The sequence below is a fragment of the Peromyscus eremicus genome, chromosome 3 (genome assembly GCF_949786415.1).
Source record: "Peromyscus eremicus chromosome 3, PerEre_H2_v1, whole genome shotgun sequence".
NCBI lineage: Eukaryota > Metazoa > Chordata > Mammalia > Rodentia > Cricetidae > Peromyscus > Peromyscus eremicus.
Window position 1 is genome coordinate 89500468 of NC_081418.1, and position 21069 is coordinate 89521536.

Sequence of the window (21069 nt, forward strand, 5' to 3'; positions counted from 1 at the left end):
GGGTTTTCTAATTGTGTGATAGGTTGTGACAAACTTAATTCACCTAATAGCATCAATTTCTGGTCTGGCAAGATGGTTTAGTGGGTAAAGGTGCTTGATGCCAAGCCTGAGGAACTGAGTTCAAATCCCCAGAACCTACGTAGTTAAAGAAGACAAACAACTCCATAAGTTTTTCACCAACCTCCACTTGCATACCCTGTACTGCACACTTCACACACACACACACACACACACACACACACACACACACACACACACACACAATGACTATGATGAAAATAAAAATATCTTTTAAAACTATTTTTTAAAATGCCACTCATTTCTTTGAAACCATATACTAAACTAAGGAGTAGCAAACAAATATTCAAAAAACAGAAACAGGTGGGAAATTGAGCATAAAATCCAAAGTCAAGAAATACTGAAAAACTAAAATTATTGTCATAGAGCTAAAGTTACATGTATATATAAGCCAGGAGGCAACATTTAGTGTTGTCTTTCTTCAATCATTCCCTACTTTATTTTTCAATATTATGAGACTGCCTGCTAGCTCCAGGGATCCTGGGACTGCAGGCACCTGCTACCGTACCCAGCTTCTCTAAGTGTATGCCAGGGATCAAACTCAGGCTCTCAAGCCTGCCTGCTAAGCCTTTTTTCACATGAGATACTTTTTCATCAGACTACATTTATAACATTAAAAATATATCTCTGCTGGGAAATGAGTGATGGAACAAACTTGGTCTATCTGCAAATAACATCGTTCACTGTAAAATAGAGAATTTTCTTTACTGGGATCTAGAAATATCACATATTTATATTAACACCACCTTGTACTAGAGCCTGGGTCAGCACAAGAATAATGCAAGGAAGAAAAAAAACAAGGATTAACAAAGATGAAACGTCACTGTCATAATTTATAGGCACATGATTCTATACACTGGGTTCTGAAAGAATAGAAACTTGTAGAATTAGCAAATGAACTTACAAAGGTCAATGAATATAGAATCAATATGTCCTGCATGTACATTAAGAAAAACTAAGAAAGTCTTTAAGTTCACAAAGATCTACTTTTTCAAAGTAGAAACAAAGACTTTACTTAAAAGTCCACAAACTGCATTAATTGTTTGATTACAATCCACACACTAGTCCCTGCTCCCACTTGGACATGAAGACATTCTGAGATGCTGTTGGCTGCATAGCCCACCCACAGTCAATTAGAAGGACAAGTAAAGCAGTGAAAGCTTCAATTTTCTGATGTGGGCAGCTGAACAACCTAAGGTCTCCTCCACCTGCCACAAGTAAGGGATCAAAGACAGCAGCTGGATTCATCTACAGTGAACCCAAAGCCAGGAAGGGAAAAGGCTGACTATGGTGCATTGCAAGAGAAAGGAAGAATGATTAGAAAAGACAGCTCATATACCCTGGCCTCATGTTTACTGAATGTTACATCTGTATTCCAAAAGTGTGTTACAAATGAGGCCATGCACAGAGTTAATGACAATGACAGTACTGAACACAGGAAATGCTTACCATTTGGAATTAACTTGAATCTTTTCATACACACTGTTGACAATACACTACTTATTGTGATATATTGTGCACCCTAATAAAATTTGCCTGAAGAGGTGTAAAGTATTGTAGTGGGTAGCCATTCCAGCTTTGATCTGGAAGTTCCAGCCCCCATTGAGGCTTCAGTAACTGTCACGTCTACAAGGCAGGGCTGAGAGAGGACCCTGAAGACCCGACATTCGGATGCTTTCTTGGTTCCTGTACCCTGGACACTGGAGGTAGACCGAGCAGAGTTCTCCAGAGAACACTGCCTGACTGTGCTACACCTTTCCCAGACTCTGTAACCTATCCCTTCACTTGTAAGTTACTCCACAAAATAAACCTCCCTTTTAACTACATGGAGTGGCCTTAATAATTTAACCAATAAAGTACATAAGTTTGAAAGACATCAAAAGATAGTTTGGGGTTGGTAATACAAGTTAGGATAGAAAGTGTGTTAGGTACACCATTTTGAACTCACCAAAATAGGATAGATAATGGAGTATTTTCTCTGAATTTGTCAAATGTTTGTGGACTGGACATTGTTAATGTTATTCTTGACTGTATATATTGTATATACTTATTGTATATAGGTTTTTTATATTAGTTATAACTTTCTTTTATTATTTTAGACAAAAAGGGGGAAATGTGGTGATATATTGTGTAACCTAATAAAATTTGCCTGAAGATCAAAGAGACAAAGGAACAAGCCATTGCCACATCTCACCTTGCCAACTCCACGAATCCTCTGACTGAACGTCTGAGTCCTCAGCCAAAAAGCTTTCCTCAGCCAAAAGGGGCTTTAGTTCCTGTTTCATCATGCTTTATAAACCTTTCTCAGCCCAGCCATATTACTTCATTCCTAGTCGTGGGATTAAAGGCATGTGACTTCCCCAATACTGGTAGCAGAGGCATGAGTTCTCAAGTGCTAGGACTAAAGGCCTGTGCCACCACTGTCTGGCTCTGTTTCTGTCCTAGACTGAATTAATGTCATGTAGTCCAGGGTAACTTTGTTCTCAGAGATCCAGAAGATCTCTGCCTCCCGAGTACTAGGATTAAAGGTGTGTGCCACCACTGCCTGGCCTCTATGTTTAATCTAGTGGCTTGTTCTGTCCTCTGATCTTCAGGCAAGTTCTATTAGGGTATACAATGTATCACCACATTTCCCCTTTTTTGTCTAAAATAGTAAATCAGGCAAATTTCATTAGTGTACACAATATATCACCACACTACTGAATATACCTTGTATAATTCTACAAATATTTATAAAAACTACAATACCTTACATAAGATGGTATGTCTATATGCCAATATTATTTTGTTTCACATTCATATTTAAATTCTGATAGCATTCATTCAGCAATCTTCTTTTCTCTTTCTTTTGTCCCCCCCACTCATCTTTCAACTCCTCCTTCATCATCTTCTTGACACCCAAATAAATCAGTGGAGCTGTTTTCATTTCAGCTTGCATCTGCATATACTTTGAATGATTTTATCCCTATTATCAGAAAGAGAATGCACCACAGTGGTAGTGGTAATAATGCTAAATGCTATCTGTAAGCTTTGCCTTACTGCTTGCAACCATTCCAGACCCCCCACGATCATCACCCTTCCAAGACTCCTTCACACATTTCCTGATTAACATCCATGTCTTTTTGTCTTAAGACCATATCGCTAATTCTGTTTTTGCTAAATTATAGCCATTCACTTCCTAAGTCCAGGTAGCCTGAATCTCATTTCCTGTCTGCATAGTGTTCCAATATCACTGGGTATAATTTTAGATTTATACTCAAACTCCCACGGACTTCTCCACTTCATAAAATATATTTATGATCCTGAACTTACATTAGTATTGGCCCAAAATCTTCCACAAGGAGTCTAAACAGCTAGTTAGAAAAACGGATTTTTTTTCCTACAAATTCATTATGTGGCCAGTGATGTGGGACTTTCCTCTACTAAGCATAACATTATCTTATCTTGAAATCAGAACAGTTGTTATTACCCTCATGAAATCCCTACAAGATTGGCCTATGAACACTTCCTCATAGAGGGTGAGGGTTGGAGGGTCCTTAGCCTCTCATCTGAAAGTCCAGGAACTACCTCTTCCCTGCCTCATCAAGGTTTGTATAATTCTATTCCAGTTGTTTCTGGAAGTGCTGGAGTATATAAAGGTCAAAGACTAACTGAGGGAGGTACTCCATGTCTGCAACTCTCTGAGGTCATCACCAATGCTGAGGTGAGCTTTTCAGTAATTCAGCTATTAGGGCTTAGCTAAGCTCCTCTAGGTACCTCCTTACCCATGTTCTTTAAGGAAGTTCCATGTCTCACCAGTTCATCAAGACAAGCTTAGATGAAATAATTCCATCGGCATGTCCTTAGCACCCTAGCTGGAGTCAACAGATATTTGCTCATGTCTCTCCAGTAAAACTCACACAATATCCAGGCAAGCTAGCTTCACTGCATGCAGTAGGATAGAAAGTGAGGAGGGTGGAAAGGAAACAGGTTTGAAATTATCCATCTGGAAATTTTAATTCCACTCCTTCTCACCAAACCTGCCATTCAGTGCTGGAGAGTCTTCAATACTTCAGTTCCAGCTTCTGCTTATTGCTCAGGAAAATTAGCAGACACATTTTAGAGTAGGAAGAGTCATGGCACACAGCAAGGAAGGATGGCTAATAATTTGTTTCCTCTGAGGGGAGCAGAGTACTCACAAAGTCAAGGCAAAAAAGCTTCCAGTACTTGACTTTTCCAAGAAAACCACAAAACAGCAGTCTATTAAAACCTCAAGAGCCATGTGTAGAGACACACTATATATCTACACCTTGCATTCTGAGACCTGCGTCCCCACGTCTTTGACTTACCTCCACCAGCTTGTTGGCATGTTCACGGAAAACTTGGGCATATTCCTTCACTTCTTTTTCATTCCCACTTTTTGCAGCCTCAATGAGAACCAGCAAAGGGACATTGGTTTCCAAGAAAGAATCTGATATGTGATCCATCACGGCTTTCCGAAGCTACAGTTAAGAACAAAAGCAGAAGGACATTAAGGAACAGAATTGGCAATCTTTTCCTAAAGCACTGTCAAGCTTTCATTACAATGTAAACAATGGTGATGGTTAATTTTAATTGACAACTTGACACAACTTAGAACCTGCTGAGAAAATTTTCTCAGTGAGAGATTGCCTAGATCAGGTTGGCTTGTGGGGATATAGGAGGAAATATGTTGATTATGTTCACTAATATGGGATGACCCAAGCTACCAAAGGCAGCACTCTTCCCTAAGTAGGAAATTTTGGACTATATAAACGTGGAGGGGGGATGTTGAGCACTAAGAACCATGCACACATTCATTCTCTCTCTGCTACCGGCTGTGGATGAGCCTGTCTTGCTTTGACTTCCCCACAATAAGTGACTGTAGCCTGGAATTATAAATCAAATAAACCCTTTCTTCCCTCACTTGCTTTTTGTCTAGACAATGATTACAGTGGTAGAACAGAAATTAGGACAATATGAGTCCCACTTTCTTTTGAATTTTCTCTTATCACATCAATGAAAAAGAGGTTGTAGACCGATGTACATCTGCCTAGAGACTACATGCAATATACCTCTTGAAAATTACATAAACAGACTATAGCTCAAAACACTGACCAAAGATCAGCTATCATCCTTCACTAAATTGTATGTTTCACTCCTATGGACTCTGAGTCTTGGTGAAGTTAAAGAGCTCAGCTCTTCAGCAGCAGTGACTTCTAGGTACCAACCAGCCACTGGGGAGAACTTCAGATAGAGTGCTGAGCCCTGATGCCACCCCTGAGATTTATCACTGTGTGTAGCCTGCCCTTTTCACATCCACTGTTTGTGCTTTACAGAAGGAAAACAGGAAACATCTGACAGTCATAAAAATATTCCAGCCCAGGTGCTATGGTGATGCAGTTGCTATGTTCCAGGAAGTAAAAAATACTTAGAATTACGTTTCAAGGTAAGAATAAACAAACCCGAATCTTCTAACAATGCATAATTACACACCATTCCCACACTATTAAAATAAGTGGGGCAGCTGCATGAAAACAAAATAAAACTGTCCCTGAACAATCACCTTGCTTCTACTTGGTTCATAATCATCTGAATATATCTAGCCTACAAATAAAAATAAACACAAGAGAAGATGGTAAATAATCTGTACATTTCCCAAATCAATTTATTAACACCTGTCCCGGAGGCTGTGGGGCAAGTTGACAATATGACAGATACACTCTCTTGTGAGTGATCAGAAGCAGTAGTATGAATAACACCCTCTTCTTTTGAGCCCTAATGACCATAAAGGATGCATGTGAATGTATGTAAGTTGGTTTGGCTTTCCTCTAAATTGCTTTGGCATTCTCCTTGTAAGATACAAGAAAGACTATGTGAAGTTAAATTCACTACAATACTTATTTGGCAAAAAAAAAAAAAAAAAAAAAAAATATATATATATATATATATATATATATATATATATATAAATTACTTCCTCAAATTAATATTAGTTATTTGTGATGTCATCTTTTAGGGGTATATATCATATGAGAACACTTAAGTAATTTCTTTCCATATTCCATTGTTGAAGTCATTCAACAATATTACGAAACGTGGAGCATTGTTAAAAGAGTTCTCTAAGTGAAAGAGCTGGGACTCAGACAAGTGAAATAACTTGCCTTCTTTAGTCCCAACTGGGAAAGAGATAGAAACAGTAAATGTGGACCTTACAGGGAGGCCTTACAGGGAACATTTCAAACTAACCTGCCACAGCCGCTTCAAGGGCATATTGATTCATGTAGGGAAGAAATGAGAAGAAGTGTAGTAAAAAATGACTTGACAGCAACAAGAGAGACAAATATAAGTCTACATAAGGGGTAGGTCAGAGGAAAATGAGGAAGGCTATCCCACCAACCAAACCACCACTTTTTTTGATACCTACAAAAAGTAGCTGAAGAAGGAACTCTGTGGGGCTAGAAAAGCCATCTGTATCAACTCTTCCTAAATCCTCAGGAAGAATTTGTTTACAGAAGTGAGCAAAGTTAAGCATTACAGAAAGCTGTAAAGAATGGTTGTCCCCATATACAATTAAACTACATAAACAGAAAGATATGTCTATATAACAGGTAAAAATGGAAACCTTTAAAAAAGGGTAACATGCCATTTCAAATCAAATAAAGGACTTTATAGAAAAAATAAAAGATACAAAATAACAATACAAACTGCTGTGAGAACAACTATGAACTAGGCATCGTGACTCATACTTCTGATCCCAGTACTTGTGAAGTCGAGGCAGGACAATTACCCCTAACTTGAGTCTACCCTAAGCTAGATAATGAGTCCTAGGCCAAGTTGTGCTACAGTGTAAGAACATCTCTAAAAAGTAAAATTGGGGAAATGGCTCAGTAATTGATTTAAGAGCATTTGCTGCTCTTTCAGAGGATGAGAGTTCAGTGCCCAGGATCCTTGTTGGGTGAGCACAGCCAACTGTAACTACAGCTCCTGGACATCCCTATACACTTAGAAAGTTATGCAAGAAGAACTGAAGGAAACCAGGTGTTGAACATTTCAAACTGTCATAGCTTCTGGCAGAGCAGGGCTTCACATAGTAAAGGGGAACGTGGGGACTTAATAAAATGAACTTGACAGGGACAAGAAAGACAACAGAAGAAGAAAGTCCACATAAGGGACTGACGTTCATGAGTACCCACACAGAAGTACACACACACACACACACACACACACACACACACACACATGCAAATAAAATAAATCTTTAAAAATAAAGTAACTAAGAATTCTGTTTTAAAATTTAAAAAAAGAATTGCAAATGGTCAATTTAAAAAAGACTGAACCAAAATGAATAAATATCACAGCAGGTGCCTTAAAAAAAACAAAGAAAAAATTCAAAGTAAAATATTAGCAAGAGCTTAAAAAGGGATGTGAGAAAAGATGACAAGTCAAAATAGGAAAAGAAATTCAATATATGGCTTCTAGGCATCTCTGAAGAAAGAAATCCAAAGCTATTGTAACTACTTATACCAAGATTCATGAAATAGGGAATTCCAGCAGACACAGAAACGGTGTTCATGTCCTGAGCCCCACCTTCTCCCGCCCTCATCCCATAAAAAGATCAACAACAACAAAATGCAACCTGGTACATAAGTGTGTACCTATAATCTCAGCCACTGGAGAGAGGCATGAGTTTAAGGCCTGAGGGAAAAAAAGAAAATGAGAAAGGAAAATCAAGTAGGGTAGGAGAGAAAATGAAAAATGAGCGATTCAAACATGAGTAGAAAATAGAAATAAGAGTGGAAAATATATAAATTCATAGGGAACACCTATAAGGTGAGGGCCTTTTATAATGGACAAGTCTAGAATCTGTGAACCAAAGCAGGAATGGCTATCATGCCTCCCTTCCTGTGCCATATCAGACATGATTAGTCAGGTCCAGCACACGTTTATGCTGAGCTCAATTCCACTTCCTAATCTCTCTTAGCACAGTGCTCTAGGCAGCTAGTACTCATCAACCCTACTTTTCCTACAGGATAAAAGCCTGCTCTCCTTGATAGACATCCTTCAAATGGGAGCTTTCTTTAGGTATAATTAGCTATGTGTCTAAGAAATCCACCATCATCCTGAATTTCAGAAATAAAAGTGAACACTGATTCTAGGCTGAACTGATGATATTTAATAAAGATCTGGCAACTTAACATCTATCCCATCATTTACATGTGTGAAACAATCTTATTAAGTACTGAAGTATTAATTTTTTAATATTACAATGAAAGGCATAGCCAACAAGGTCAAAGTTGGGTGCAGAGTATGATTCAAATAGACTCAAAAAATCTGAAGGCTTAATATTTTTCTTTGAATGTAGCTGCCCCAGGCTTTTCATGATTACTGACATATTTTACCACAATTCCTTAAGCTTTGTGCTATAATTATTATTAAAAATGAAAGATCAAAGCAAGGAAGTGACTGGGCCAGAAGCCATCCAGCCTAGAGGGCTTGACAAAAATTGAGCCTCATTAAGTCAAGCAAATTTTAGCCAGTGTGAAGGTCAGTCCTGGTCATTAGTCAACGCAATAATCTACCCAAAGCCACTTTAATAACTCAGGGTGCCTAAACTGCACAGGATCTCATGATCATAAAGGCACTGGCCCAGCCTAGTATGGCATAGGTGAACAGAGCATATCCATGAACCTGAAGGTAAAGCATTAAGAACATAATCAACATTTTTTGCATTATTTGCATTCCTTTTAAGAGAAATACAAGATTCTTTGGTATCTATCTTGATGATATCATGAAGCAAAATCATTTTAATTGGGACACATGTGCATCCTAATGGGACCAAGTACCAAAAAAGAAAAAAAAAAAAAAAAGAATAGTTCATCAGGCCTTGTTTTTCTTCTTCCAATGCACCCAGTTCCCCAGGAAATTGAGGCTTTGCTGGCTCAGTTAAAGCCCAGAACAGCCATCATTCTGTGTAGCACGTATGTGCAAACTCCTTGATGCAATTTCACCAGATCCACAGTCTGCCCTCCAGGACTGCCAAAACAGTCAGAAAAAAAACAAAACAAAAACAAACAAACAAACAAAAAACATGTCTCTGGTGGAACAAAAAGTACTGAGAGAAACTCTGATAAATGTAGCCATTTATTAAACTATCGTGACCCCACTATGGCTTTTCTATAGAACTAACTAAAACACGGTGCCTGACCTTCAAGACATTCCTTTGGCCTTGTGGCCTTGATCCAGTGAGAATTCCCATGGTGCTGCCATGTTGAGGTTTTAGAGACCCTCTCACCACTGAGCTTGCAGGTCTTGCTCTCTGCCCTTCCTTTGAGAAGGAAACAATCAGACTATTCTCCTTTGATGGCTTGTCAGATTGATTAGGTACGGAATCAACTAAGAGATAAGCTACTGTGCATACCCTTAAGTGATTATCTTGATTAGATTAATTGATGTAGAAAGACCCATCTTAATTCTCACAAGGACCATTGCATGGGTAGGGTGTAGTGGACTGCATAAAACTGAGGCACTTGATTATCATCCAAAGGAGAGGGTGGCAAACTTGTTGAAGAGACCTGATTTGGGCATCACAGATCAGATCAGAGCCACCAGGAACCAAGGCCAGTCGAAGGAGAAGGCAAACAGACTTGGGAGCCACACCTGGTATTGTTCATGCCTCCCAGGTGCTATTTCCACACAGTGCAGTAACACTAAATGATTGGTCATACATGCATTTTATGAAAATAAGTTTTAGTGGTCGTTGAGTGACCTTTGAGAGGAGGTGGAAGAGAAATCTTGGGAATAGTTTTTGATCAGCTATCTGAACTGGTTTGGTGGCATTTCAATGCAGACTTATTTCTGAAAGTATGTCATCTTCCATTCTATAGTCATGGATCTTATTTAAAAATATCAAGGCTATAATTTCTTATTTGTATAGGTTAAAAATCATCTTTAGTTAAAAAGTTGTTCCAATGAGAACTGTTCCAGAAGGACAGGAGCAGGTGTTTGGTTCCATCTGTTGATTTCATTTTCTGCCCCAGCACACACAGGTCTGAGTCAAAGTCCTCTTTTTCCTACATGACGGGCAAGGCTAATTGCTTTCATGAGAAGAGACAATAAAAGGTTGCCTCAGGGTTCAGGAGAGCGATTATTGAGGATCTCCAGATGGCTTCAGTCCAGCAGGTGCAACAGCTTGACTTGGTGGCAGAAAAATATTAGCAGAAAACTGAGCCCACAACCACTAGGTTCAGGATAAGGGACCCAAGGAAAGGCTGTGGGAAGAGACGGTCTACACAAAAACCACTGACTGTAGCAGTGGGGCATGAAGAAGGGTTAGTGAAGACATGGCAGGAAGAGACAGAGTGAATGTTTATATTTATATTAATAATCTCTATTTAGGAATTATTTTGTGTCACTGTTCTAAAGAGTTAGAAAACTCATTTATTTTCACTCAAAGAGCTGGCTATGGGGGTGTGGAGATGGCTCAGAACATGAAAGCATTTGCTGTGCAAGCTTGAGAGTGAATCAGCAGCATCCGTGTAAAAAGCTAGGCAGGGTAGCACAGTTGCGTGTTATGTATGGTTTTATGTACCTTTAGCCCAGCACTGGGGGACAGAGACAAGTAGACCCCAGGAGCTCAGCCTTGCTGAGACAGGGAGCATTAAATTTAGTTAGAGAGCCTGTGTCAAGGTAGTGAAGGTAATCAAGAGTGGTAGAAGATTCCAGAGCTCCTACTTGGACTCCTAAATGCATGCATACTGGTGGGGGCAGGTGAGAGCTCTCATGCACACACATACACACACACACACACACACACACACACACACACACACACACACATGCTTACTAACATTTTCTCTACTTCACAAGTGAAGAAGTTGAGGCAAAAGAATTAAGTGGCTCACTCATTCATATAGTTCTTAAGTGGCAGAGGCGTGGTATGCTTTGAGGGTTTTTGTCTTGAGAGCTCATGCTTTAAACTACTAGTAAGTACAGTCCCCTCCTATATCTACTTTGTGTCAACTTAGTCAAATTTTTTTTTTACCTAAAGCATGGCTTTAAAGAATTGCACTGTAGTAATTTCTAGGAACAAGTTCGTCTTGGGAGGTAAGTAAAGTACAGAGATATTTCCTTCATGGTAGTTTCCTTCTATGCACCTCTGAGATAGTAAAACTGAAATGAAGAGAACGTTCAGGAGGATAAATAGGCAGAGAAATCCACTGGAAGGTGGGATGTCAGTGACCTCCCCCATCCCAGGGAAGAAGTGAGCCCTCAGGACTCCTCTATTTCAAGGTAAAAGAACTTTCTGGAAGGTAACATTACACTTTCAGACTTCCTGAGACTTTAGGACTTTGAAAAAAAAATACAGGACTCAGAAGCTAAGAGGTGTTTACAGAAGTCTACATAGGCTATGCAGTGAAATAATGTATCAAAGAGATAGATAGATAATAAATACATACATACATACATACATTAATGATTGATTATAGACAGATATATGATTAATAAATGAATAGATAGATAAATAGATACATACATACATACATCAATGATAGATTAAATAACGAATAGATAGATAGATAGATAGATAGATAGATAGATAGATAGATAGATAGATAAATAGATAGATAGATAGGTAGGCAGACAGATAGAGAGATACAGTAATATGAAGATAGATGGCTTATACATTATACAGCTGGCTTTCTGTATCCAGAGATTCTATGTCTACCACAATAAATTTTTGGCTAAAAATTTGTAATGCCCATCAGCAAAGTAAGTGGAAAGTAAGTAACAGGACACATGGGACTTGAAAGAGGAAAGTGTCTCACAGTAGGGGAGCTACCAAGGGAGGAACAGGGGAAGGAAGTGGAGGAGATAGAAGAGAAGACCCACAGAAAGACATTTTGTTCAAAAATATCATAATGACACACATTATGTTGTGATTTTAAAATGCATCCTTTACAGGAAACATTTAAAAACTCATCTGTATTGAGAAGGTGCAGAATATATTTATCATTATTCCCAAAACAATGCAGCAGCATCATTATTTATGTAAGATTTATATTGTATTAGGTATTGAAAGTAACCTAGAGGTTACTCAAAGTACATGGGATGATATATATATATATAAGTTATCTGCAAATGTAATGCCAGCTATTATATTTGAGAAGTGAGCAAATTTTCATATCCAAGGGGACCCTGGTACCAGCTGGTAAAAGTATATTTAAACAGGAAATTGTAACAAGGTTAATAAAGTGTGTTTCTTGGGGTTCTGATTGCCTTGTAGCCAATCATGAACATGAGACTCCTCCCAGAAATGACTGGGGTCCATGTTCCATGGTTTGATTTGGTAATTACATAATGTAGGGAAATCTTCAAGCCTTTGGTGGTAGATATAAGCCCACATTTGCCTCACTCTAAAGATATCTTTGAAAGGAACACATGCACAATAGCACCCAGATAATCTAGTAACCAGTTCTGTTTTTGTATTGGAGGGCAGGGTCCCACTCTATGGTCTCGGCTGGCTGGGAGCTCATTACATCGACCACATGGGGCTCAAACTCACAGAGATCTGCCTGCTTATGCTTCCCATGCACTAAGATTAAAAGTGTACACCATCACACCTGGCCTAACATCCTAATTTTGATTCTCATCCTCAAGTGTATGAGGATCAAACTACATTCATGCTAATATATATGTTGCACTGTCCATAAACACAATCATATCCACGACTGAGAGCCAGGTCTCAGCAGGTGGGACCAGGGATATCTTGAACTTGGTATCATCCAGTAAATGTGGGGACACATCAATACTGCCTTCATTAGCTGATGGATCCTGGACTTGTGTCCCTGATGAACAGTGGCACATTTTTTGACCCTTCCAGTAAACAGGCAATATAATTCCTCTGTAAATTGACTATTAGGATGGTTCAAATGCCCTTGCCTACAAGCTGAAAGGCATGGTTAACACTTTTTACATAAGCGGGAAGACTGAAATTTAGCTATCAATCAACCAGGGCAGAAAGGAATGTCTTGACAAAAATCATTCATTAAGTCTGACAGTAGTCAAGAACACAAGGCTTGCTTCCAACTGTTTCAGCACATGTGTGACAAGAAAATATTAATTGCATAAGACAAGACATTTAAAGGTATTAGCTCAGCACTATCAGTCTATTTTACCCAATTAAGCCTATTATCGATGTAAATAATGCCATTTTCTTCTGTGAATCCAAAAGAACAGAGTCAACAGATCATACCTATGTGAACAATGTGATTCTATATTTCATGGTAGGGGAGTACCATGAAAGGATAGACACACTGTGAACTATAGACTGGAGGAGAAAAATAAACTATTTCAAAAATGGCCCAGGTGAGGGTCATGCTGGATGCGTGGTGTAATTGGAGATATATTCAAATAGATTTTACAAAAGTTGGGGATTTTTTGTTTGTATGTTTTTTGTCATTTACAAAGTCCAAAATCCTAAAGCTGTTTGATGGATATAAAACAGTTCCCACTAGAAGAGGAGAACACAAGGTCTTTCCCCAGCCAACCAGATTAGCATATGCTTCAGTTTGCTTGAGAGTCTAGTAACTGTGTACTATAAATCACATGGAGAACAACATTCCTGCATGTCTCTTTGTGGGGATCTCTGTGAACACCAAGGCTAGCAAAGTGTTGATCTGAAAGAGGCAGGAAGGCAGTTAAGTTCAACATGACTTAGTAGCCAGTGTTGGGTTAAACTTTGAGAGTCTAACTCTGAGTAGTTTATTTTAGGAATATTTAAACACAGCACAATTTGGAAAAGAGTTTTCTGGTGATAATGAATTCAGCCTCATGTACACAACAAAGCTTAAAACATGCTTACATCGAAAATATTATAAAGTACAAGTGACATCTTTCATGAAGATAGATTCTATTGATTAACAGAGGAAACAAGCTCAAAATAAACAAGCTCATGGTAAGGTTCTGGGCAAGGATCTGGTGTGGCCTGGCCACAAAGACAGTGCAAAGTTCACCCGGCTGTTAACTACCTCTAATCCCAGTCTTTTAGGCAACAAAACAGATTACATACCTCTCTCTTTGAAGAGACAACCCAGTGTGTTTATTACTCCTGTTTTCCCTATTGCTTAACCATGAAAATAAGGACCGACTGCTTCCTATATCTCTTTAATGAGTGGCTGTTCTTTCCTGGAACATTGAAAAAGGTCCCTAACTATTTACCTTCAACTTCCCATTTGAAAACTCTGGTCTGGACTCAAAGAGGGAAAAATAGTTCTATACAGAAAAAAAAAAAAAAAAAGTCTACAAAATTTCAAATTTTTATTAAGAAGATTTAAGTATTTTCCTGGAAAAAAGAAGGGAGGAATGTGCCCCAGAAATAGTGATTGCAATACGAATGAAATTATCCTAAAGAGGCAAGAATCTTATGAGAAGAAAAATGACAAATGGGGGGTAGAGAGATGGCTCTCTGGTTCAGAGAGCTTATTGCTCTTGCACAGGACCCAGGTTCAATTCCCAGCACCCACATGCCTGGGACTCACAACCACATGTAACTCCAATTGCAGAGGATCTGATGCCATTTCATGGGCTTCAGAGGCACCTGCATACACGTGATACATATAAACTCATGCAGGCACACACACACATAATTTTTTGTTGCTTTTTAAGGAAAAATGGAAAGCTCTTACAGAGGAAACAGATTTCATTTCTTAAGTTTGCTCTAGTCTCACAGTGACTAGTAGTTACCCATGTAGTCCTGCCAAGTGAAACTGCAAAAAGTCACACCTGAAGCTTCTGGTTCACTAGGGAGCATGCATGACCAGAAAATAAAATGGAAAAAATAAAATAAAACAAGCCATTTTCTCTCACAGCCAAAAACTGGACTGTCTTCTTCTCACATGACTACTAAGCTGTAACAATGATCTTGAACATGCTACCCTCACATACAATGCTGCTTAGAGGGAAGCATGAGCTCTTTATGTTAAATAAGTTGTAAATCAGCTTATGGAACAGAAGTCTTACTTTAATATTTCCTTGTCCAACCATTACCCAAAACTTTCCACTTGTAAAATTCCTCTCAGATACCTGCATACCATGTCAGGCCTGACATTCTTTAGATTGCTTCATTTCTAAATTAGAGTAGAATATTTGGCTTTTCCACAGGAAGCAAGTTTTTTTGGAGTGGGGGGAGTATGACAAATATTTCTACTAAATTCTTGGCTCCAATCCTCTAGCCCAGCCCTAGTAGCATATTTGGAATTCTGTTTATTTGTAAGGTCCTCTCAGTCCTTAGCTGGTTGTTTACTATAACAATGATCCTATGAAAGTTTTCATTTTGTAGCCTGTAGAGAATGTTCCTTAAAATTATGTCATTGACCTTCTTTATAATGTCTTGGTAGGGTAAAATTAAAGCTTTAAGGGGCAAGAATCTATGTAGTTTTCTATATAGTTTAAATAAGGAATGGTGAGAAACATTGGTTGGACATACCTAAATCCATAGCCAGGTCTTTTGAGTACAGTTTGATTTTAACTTACAACCATACGTTAGGGACCAAATGTTCAAGCTCAGAAATCCTAGCAGGACTGATGCCACCCTCTATTGTACAGGACTACCCTCTAAGCCATACTGTCACAATCTTTCAGTTCTGCTGTACCTGCTTGCAAAAGATCATCACAGCTAGGCTTACTGACTGTAGGCATTATCAGAAAGGAGAGATGGAGCAGGTCATCACATACTCACCCCAGTATCCAGCCACTCCTCTGAACCAGCTCTATACAATTCTGCCCTAATTGTGCAAGGCCTTGGAGAGGAGCTCTAGAATATACAGGCTGGGAATACTAGGGGAGTCAACTGCACAGCCAAGAAGAAGCCATCATCCATATGGCATGCAGACTTTCCAGTGCAGAGGCTTTGGGTTCACCCAAGTTCCTGTCAGTACAACTCCTCAGGGTCTGTAAATAAGCCCAGTAAAATTCTTGGTTTTCAAAGGGGGAGCTTTGGTGGAATCGAACTTGGGTTTGTCATTTGGATCATGGAGGTTGTTGCTTAGAACCTCCACTGGGAAAAATTTCTCAAACCACCTTCCTTTCCATTCTTTGTTCCTACATTTAGTGAACCACCCATTACCAGTCTTATTTCCCTCCATCTTTGCTCAGAAAAAAAAAAGGATCTAGAAATAATGTCTGGCTATATCGTTCTGAGTATTTAACAATTGCCTTTGGCTAATGGGCATTCTATAGGTACTGTTGCTTGAATCAAGAGAGAAAGTCAAGAGTTACATGAGTAAAAACACGTAAGTTCACCCCAGGAAGAACCCTCAAGAAACTTGAGAAATGCTGTTCAAGTAGTGATTTAATCCTCCTAATTTGCAGTTAAGAAGACAATGATTGAAAACTTAGGTTTGAAAACAGGCTCTCTTCAGAAGACTTAGCTGTGTCGGGGCATGGCAGTGCACACATTTGATCCCAGCACTCCTGGGGCAGAGGTAGGCCGATCTCTGAGTTTAAGGCCAGCCTTGCCCACACATCAAGTTCCAGGGCAGACAAGGTTGTTACACAGAGAAACCCTGTCTCAAAAAATAAGAAGAAAAAGGAGGAGGAAGAGGAAGAAGAAGAGAAGGAGGAAGAGGACAAAGAGGAGAAGGAGGAGGAGGAGGAGGAGGAGGAGGAGGAGGAGGAGGAGGAGGAGGAGGAGGAGGAGGAGGAGACTTAGAAAATAGATGTGGAGAGGAGCTGAAGAGATGGCTCATTGGTAATAGTACTTGCTATTCTTGCAAAGGACCAAGGTTCAGATCCCATCACGAAAATGTGTTGCACAAATTCTCTTTTTTTTCGAGACAGGGTTTCTCTGTGTTGTTTTGGTGCCTGTCCTGGACCTCGCTCTGTAGACCATGCTGGCCTCAAACTCACAAAGATCCACCTGGCTCTGCCTCCCGAGTGCTGGGGTTCAAGGCATGCACCACCACTGCCCTGTTGCACAAATTCTTAAATAAGTCTTTTAATAAAAATCCCAGAACAAGATATTGGGGTAAATGCTAAAAGATAAGAGAGACAAAGGAACAAGCCACTGCCACATCTTACCTCTAGGACTCCTCAGTCTGAAAAAGCTTCAGTTCCTGTCTCCTCTGCCCAGCCATCACTTCCTTACTAGTGCTGGGATTAAAGACATATGTGCTTCCCAAGCAAAGTCATGAGATCTCAAGTGCTGGGATTAAAGGTGTGCAACCCCCAAGTATTGGAATTAAAAGTGTATGCCACCAATGCCTGGCTCTGTTTCTGTCCTAGACTAAGTCAATCTCATGTAATCCAGGGTGGCTTTTGACTCACAGAGATCCAGACACATCTCTACTTCCCATGTGCTAGGATTAAAAGTGTGTGCCACCACTGCCTGGCCTCTATGTTTAATCTAGTGGCTTGTTCTGTTCTCTGATCTTCAGGCAAATTTTATAAGATATACAATGTATCACCACACACATGGCAATTAACACCTGTTGATAATTCCAGTTCTGGGAGATCCAATACCCTCTTCTGTCTTTTGTGGGTACCAAGCATGCATGCACACAGGCAAATCATAAAATAATAATAATAATAATAATAATAATAATAATATAATAATAATAATAATAATAATAATAAATATTTCAAAAAGTAACTAAGTATAGTGGCACATTCCTATAATCTCAGTACTGGAAAAGCTGAGGCAGAGCAATCACAGACATTTCCACACAAGCCTAATCTACTTAGCAGTCTCAAGGACGTCTCAGGCTAAATAATAAGTGTAGCTAGAGTTTTCCTGCCTGGCCCACAGTCAGGACAAATCTTTGTCACCCGCCAGTCCCACAGCCACTCAGACCCAACCAAGTAAACACAGAGACTTATATCGGTTACAAACTGTATGGCCGTGGCAGGCTTCTTGCTAACTGTTCTTACAGCTTAAATTAATCCATTTCCATTAATCTATACCTTGCCACATGGCTCGTGGCTTACCGGGATCTTCCCATGCGGCTTGTCATGGTGGTGGCTGGCAGTGTCTCTCTGACTCAGCCTTCCATTTCCCAGAATTCTCTTCTCTGCTTGTCCCGCCTATCCTTCCTGCCTGGCTACTGGCCAATCAGTGTTTTATTTACTAACCAATCAGAGCAACACATTTGACATACAGAACATCCCACAGCAAATAAGACTCTGTCTCAAACAAATAAAAGAAAAAGTGTATTTAAAGAGTTTGAGACAAGATAGAGAAAGTCTCTAATTTCATTACTCCCTTTTGACAGGGTCAACCCTACACACCTGCCAAATGTGGAGGGATTTGTAGCGGGCAGAGTCATCTGGATCCATAAATATATGTACTTGCCATTCCACATTCCAGCATGTGCCTCTGGATCTTAGGCAAATCCTCTTTAAATAGAAGAATATCTTTGAAAAGCTCAGCCAAAGCCTTACCAGTTCCCTCTCCAAGCATCTGATGACTGGCACGTCAGTTCAACTGAGTGAGATGGTAATCTGGACTAAAATGCTACTTGAGTGAGGGGAGAGGGGAAACAGGCACCCACTTGGTGTGAAAGACCCTAACCCTTCAGGCTTACAGCCCCCAAGCCCCAGGAGAATAAGGAACTAAAAAGAAAACTAGTTCCAAGGGCAACCTGACTCAGCCATTATTCAACCACCCCTGCCACAATGTAACAATGTAAAGAGATCTCTGTTAAGAGATGTGCTCAACTGTGACTGGGATAATTGCAAGTTTCCAGGAAGGACACTGTGACCTTTGTGTAAACTCCACTCCCGCCCTGATACCCCCCTTGAGGTTTCGGGAAGAATGTGCATGCAGACGTGACTGTACCCACTCTGTACCCACCGTGTGATCAGGCCATGATCTTATGAAATTAGCTTCTAGACATAAATCAATCGAAATGAAATTGTATGAGAATTGTAATCTTACGGCTTTTGTGGGTTTTTCCTTGAAAAGTACCCATGTGATTGCAATAGATGTGACTCTTGCTCTTTGGAGCTGAGTTAGCCCGACTATACAGTCGCAACAATAAACCTCATGCTATTGCATCAACTGGACCGGAGTCTGGGTTCTTGGGGTGTCCACTTGAGACCCTAGATTTTGGGGTCTATCAGGTGGTGATGTCACAGATAAATGTACTTCTGAAGCTTCCAGAACCATCTACCAGCCTCTCCTGATTTATTCCAATCATAGACAACACAAAGTGTCCTAGAACTACTTTCTCCCTATGGAGTCACTGCTGCTCCATGTGTTGGTTTTTCAATTGCTGTCTTTAACTATTGCACGGAACTGCATTTTTTTTTCAGTTCTTATTTTTGTTGTTCTTATCTTTGAGTTTGTAATTTAATTACAATATGTCTCCTTTCTCCTTTCTTCCTCCAAATCCTCCCATATATCCCTCCCTGCATTTCTTCAAATTCATTAATGGCCTCCTTTATCACCAATTTTTTTTTTTTTTTTTGGTTTTTCGAGACAGGGTTTCTCTGTGTAGCTTTGCGCCTTTCCTGGAACTCACTTGGTAGCCCAGGCTGGCCTCGAACTCACAGAGATCCGCCTGGCTCTGCCTCCCGAGTGCTGGGATTAAAGGCGTGCGCCACCACCGCCCGGCTATCACCAATTTTTATTGCATTTAGGAATAACTAATTATTCGTAAATATAACCTGTTGAGTCTATAAAATGTTACTTGTATGTATGTTTTCTGTATGGATTGTTCAGCAGTGGACAACCAGTTTGTGTGGTCTTCCTTGTTGATGATTACCTCACCAACTCTCAGTTTTTGCTCAGTTACCTATAATTCTTTGTGTTGGGTCGGAGTCTCATGGGTTTTTTCCCCATCCAGTTTGGCATGTTTGTTGATAACATTCAGCTCCTATTTTGGGGGTCATGTTGGTGAGACTTAACAGGGAGGAGACACACTCTCGTAGCATCTCCCTGATCTGTGACTCTTTAAATCTTTCTACCTCCTCTTCCACAATGTTCACTGAACCTTAAGTGTGGACATGGTGTTCACTGAACCTTAAGTGTGGACATCTTCCATAGTCAGTGTCCACTGGGACTGGGCTCCACATTCTGAATTTTGATCTGTTGTGGTTTTCCGTAGTGTTCTCCATCTGGGGCAAAAAGAAGTTTCCTTGATGAGGTCTTTAGACTACATTTATCTGCGACTATTATGACAAATGTTTGTGGACTGTTGCTAGGGATTACACTGGTTTAGTAAATTAGTGGTTGTAGATTCTCCTCCAATAATCATGACTTCCTTAGCACTGAGTAGTTAGCTAGGTTCCCAGTACCAAACATGGTTTCCCTCTTGTTGTGCAGGTCTTAAGTCCAATGAGAGAGCTATTGGTTACCACCAAGGTGTGTGTGCCACTACTGCATACTGTGTCATGCTGGTCATTCATGTTGTTCATAGGCATCATGGATGGGTAGGACTGTTGATTGCCTCCCTCTTTTGGAAGCTTGCATGGTGTCTGCTGGTATAACAAAAGCTGGTTCTCAGGGAAGGGTTATTCAGGTCAGTTCTAGCTCATTGCATTTCTGACAACTGCTGAAGTTTTTCCTAGAAAGCCGTCATTTCTGAGTAAGCCCCAGTCATGGTTCCACATTCCCAAATTTGTAAAAATCCTATAAAATGATTGGTGCTATTATTGCTATTTAAAGAAAAGACAGGAGATGGAGTCAGATTCAAGGACCTTAAGTTGGAGAAAAACTAAATGCTCATATTCTAATGCCTGTTTTATCTCATTCTGTGTTTACTTCTAGTACAGATATGGAAGGAATCTTCCAGTAGAGATATTTTGGCTTTGGTGGGTCACTGTGTCTCTGTCACAGCTACTCAATTGATAGTGCAGCTGGAGAAGAAATGAACTGACACAAATTTCTTCTAGCAGAGAGTTGGAGGAATTTGAGGCAGCAGCAACAGTTTGCAAATGCCTGTTCTAGTTTCCTGAGTAGATTTTAGTCTTCTAGTCCTCTTATTCCATCCATCA

General features: G+C 39.8%; 1 protein-coding gene and 1 long non-coding RNA gene across 6 annotated transcripts in view; one reads left to right on the top strand and one right to left on the bottom strand.

Moving 5' to 3' along the window:
- Ctnna2 (catenin alpha 2) overlaps nt 1-21069 on the bottom strand; it is a 1136313-nt gene that overhangs the window by 235306 nt on the left and 879938 nt on the right. For all 4 annotated transcript variants that reach the window (XM_059258010.1, XM_059258006.1, XM_059258007.1 and 1 more), the window contains one exon: nt 4407-4559. In XM_059258010.1, the coding sequence (XP_059113993.1) occupies nt 4407-4559 (153 nt within the window). The remainder of the gene's footprint in view (nt 1-4406; nt 4560-21069) is intronic.
- On the top strand, nt 1728-18799 carry LOC131907074 (uncharacterized). Of its 2 annotated transcripts, XR_009378280.1 has the most exons (5): nt 1728-1865; nt 3687-3781; nt 4484-4737; nt 5415-5524; nt 18345-18799. It is a non-coding gene; the product is annotated as an uncharacterized LOC131907074 (long non-coding RNA). The 2 variants fall into 2 exon arrangements; XR_009378279.1 differs by lacking the exons at nt 5415-5524; nt 18345-18799 and having other exon boundaries at nt 4484-5001.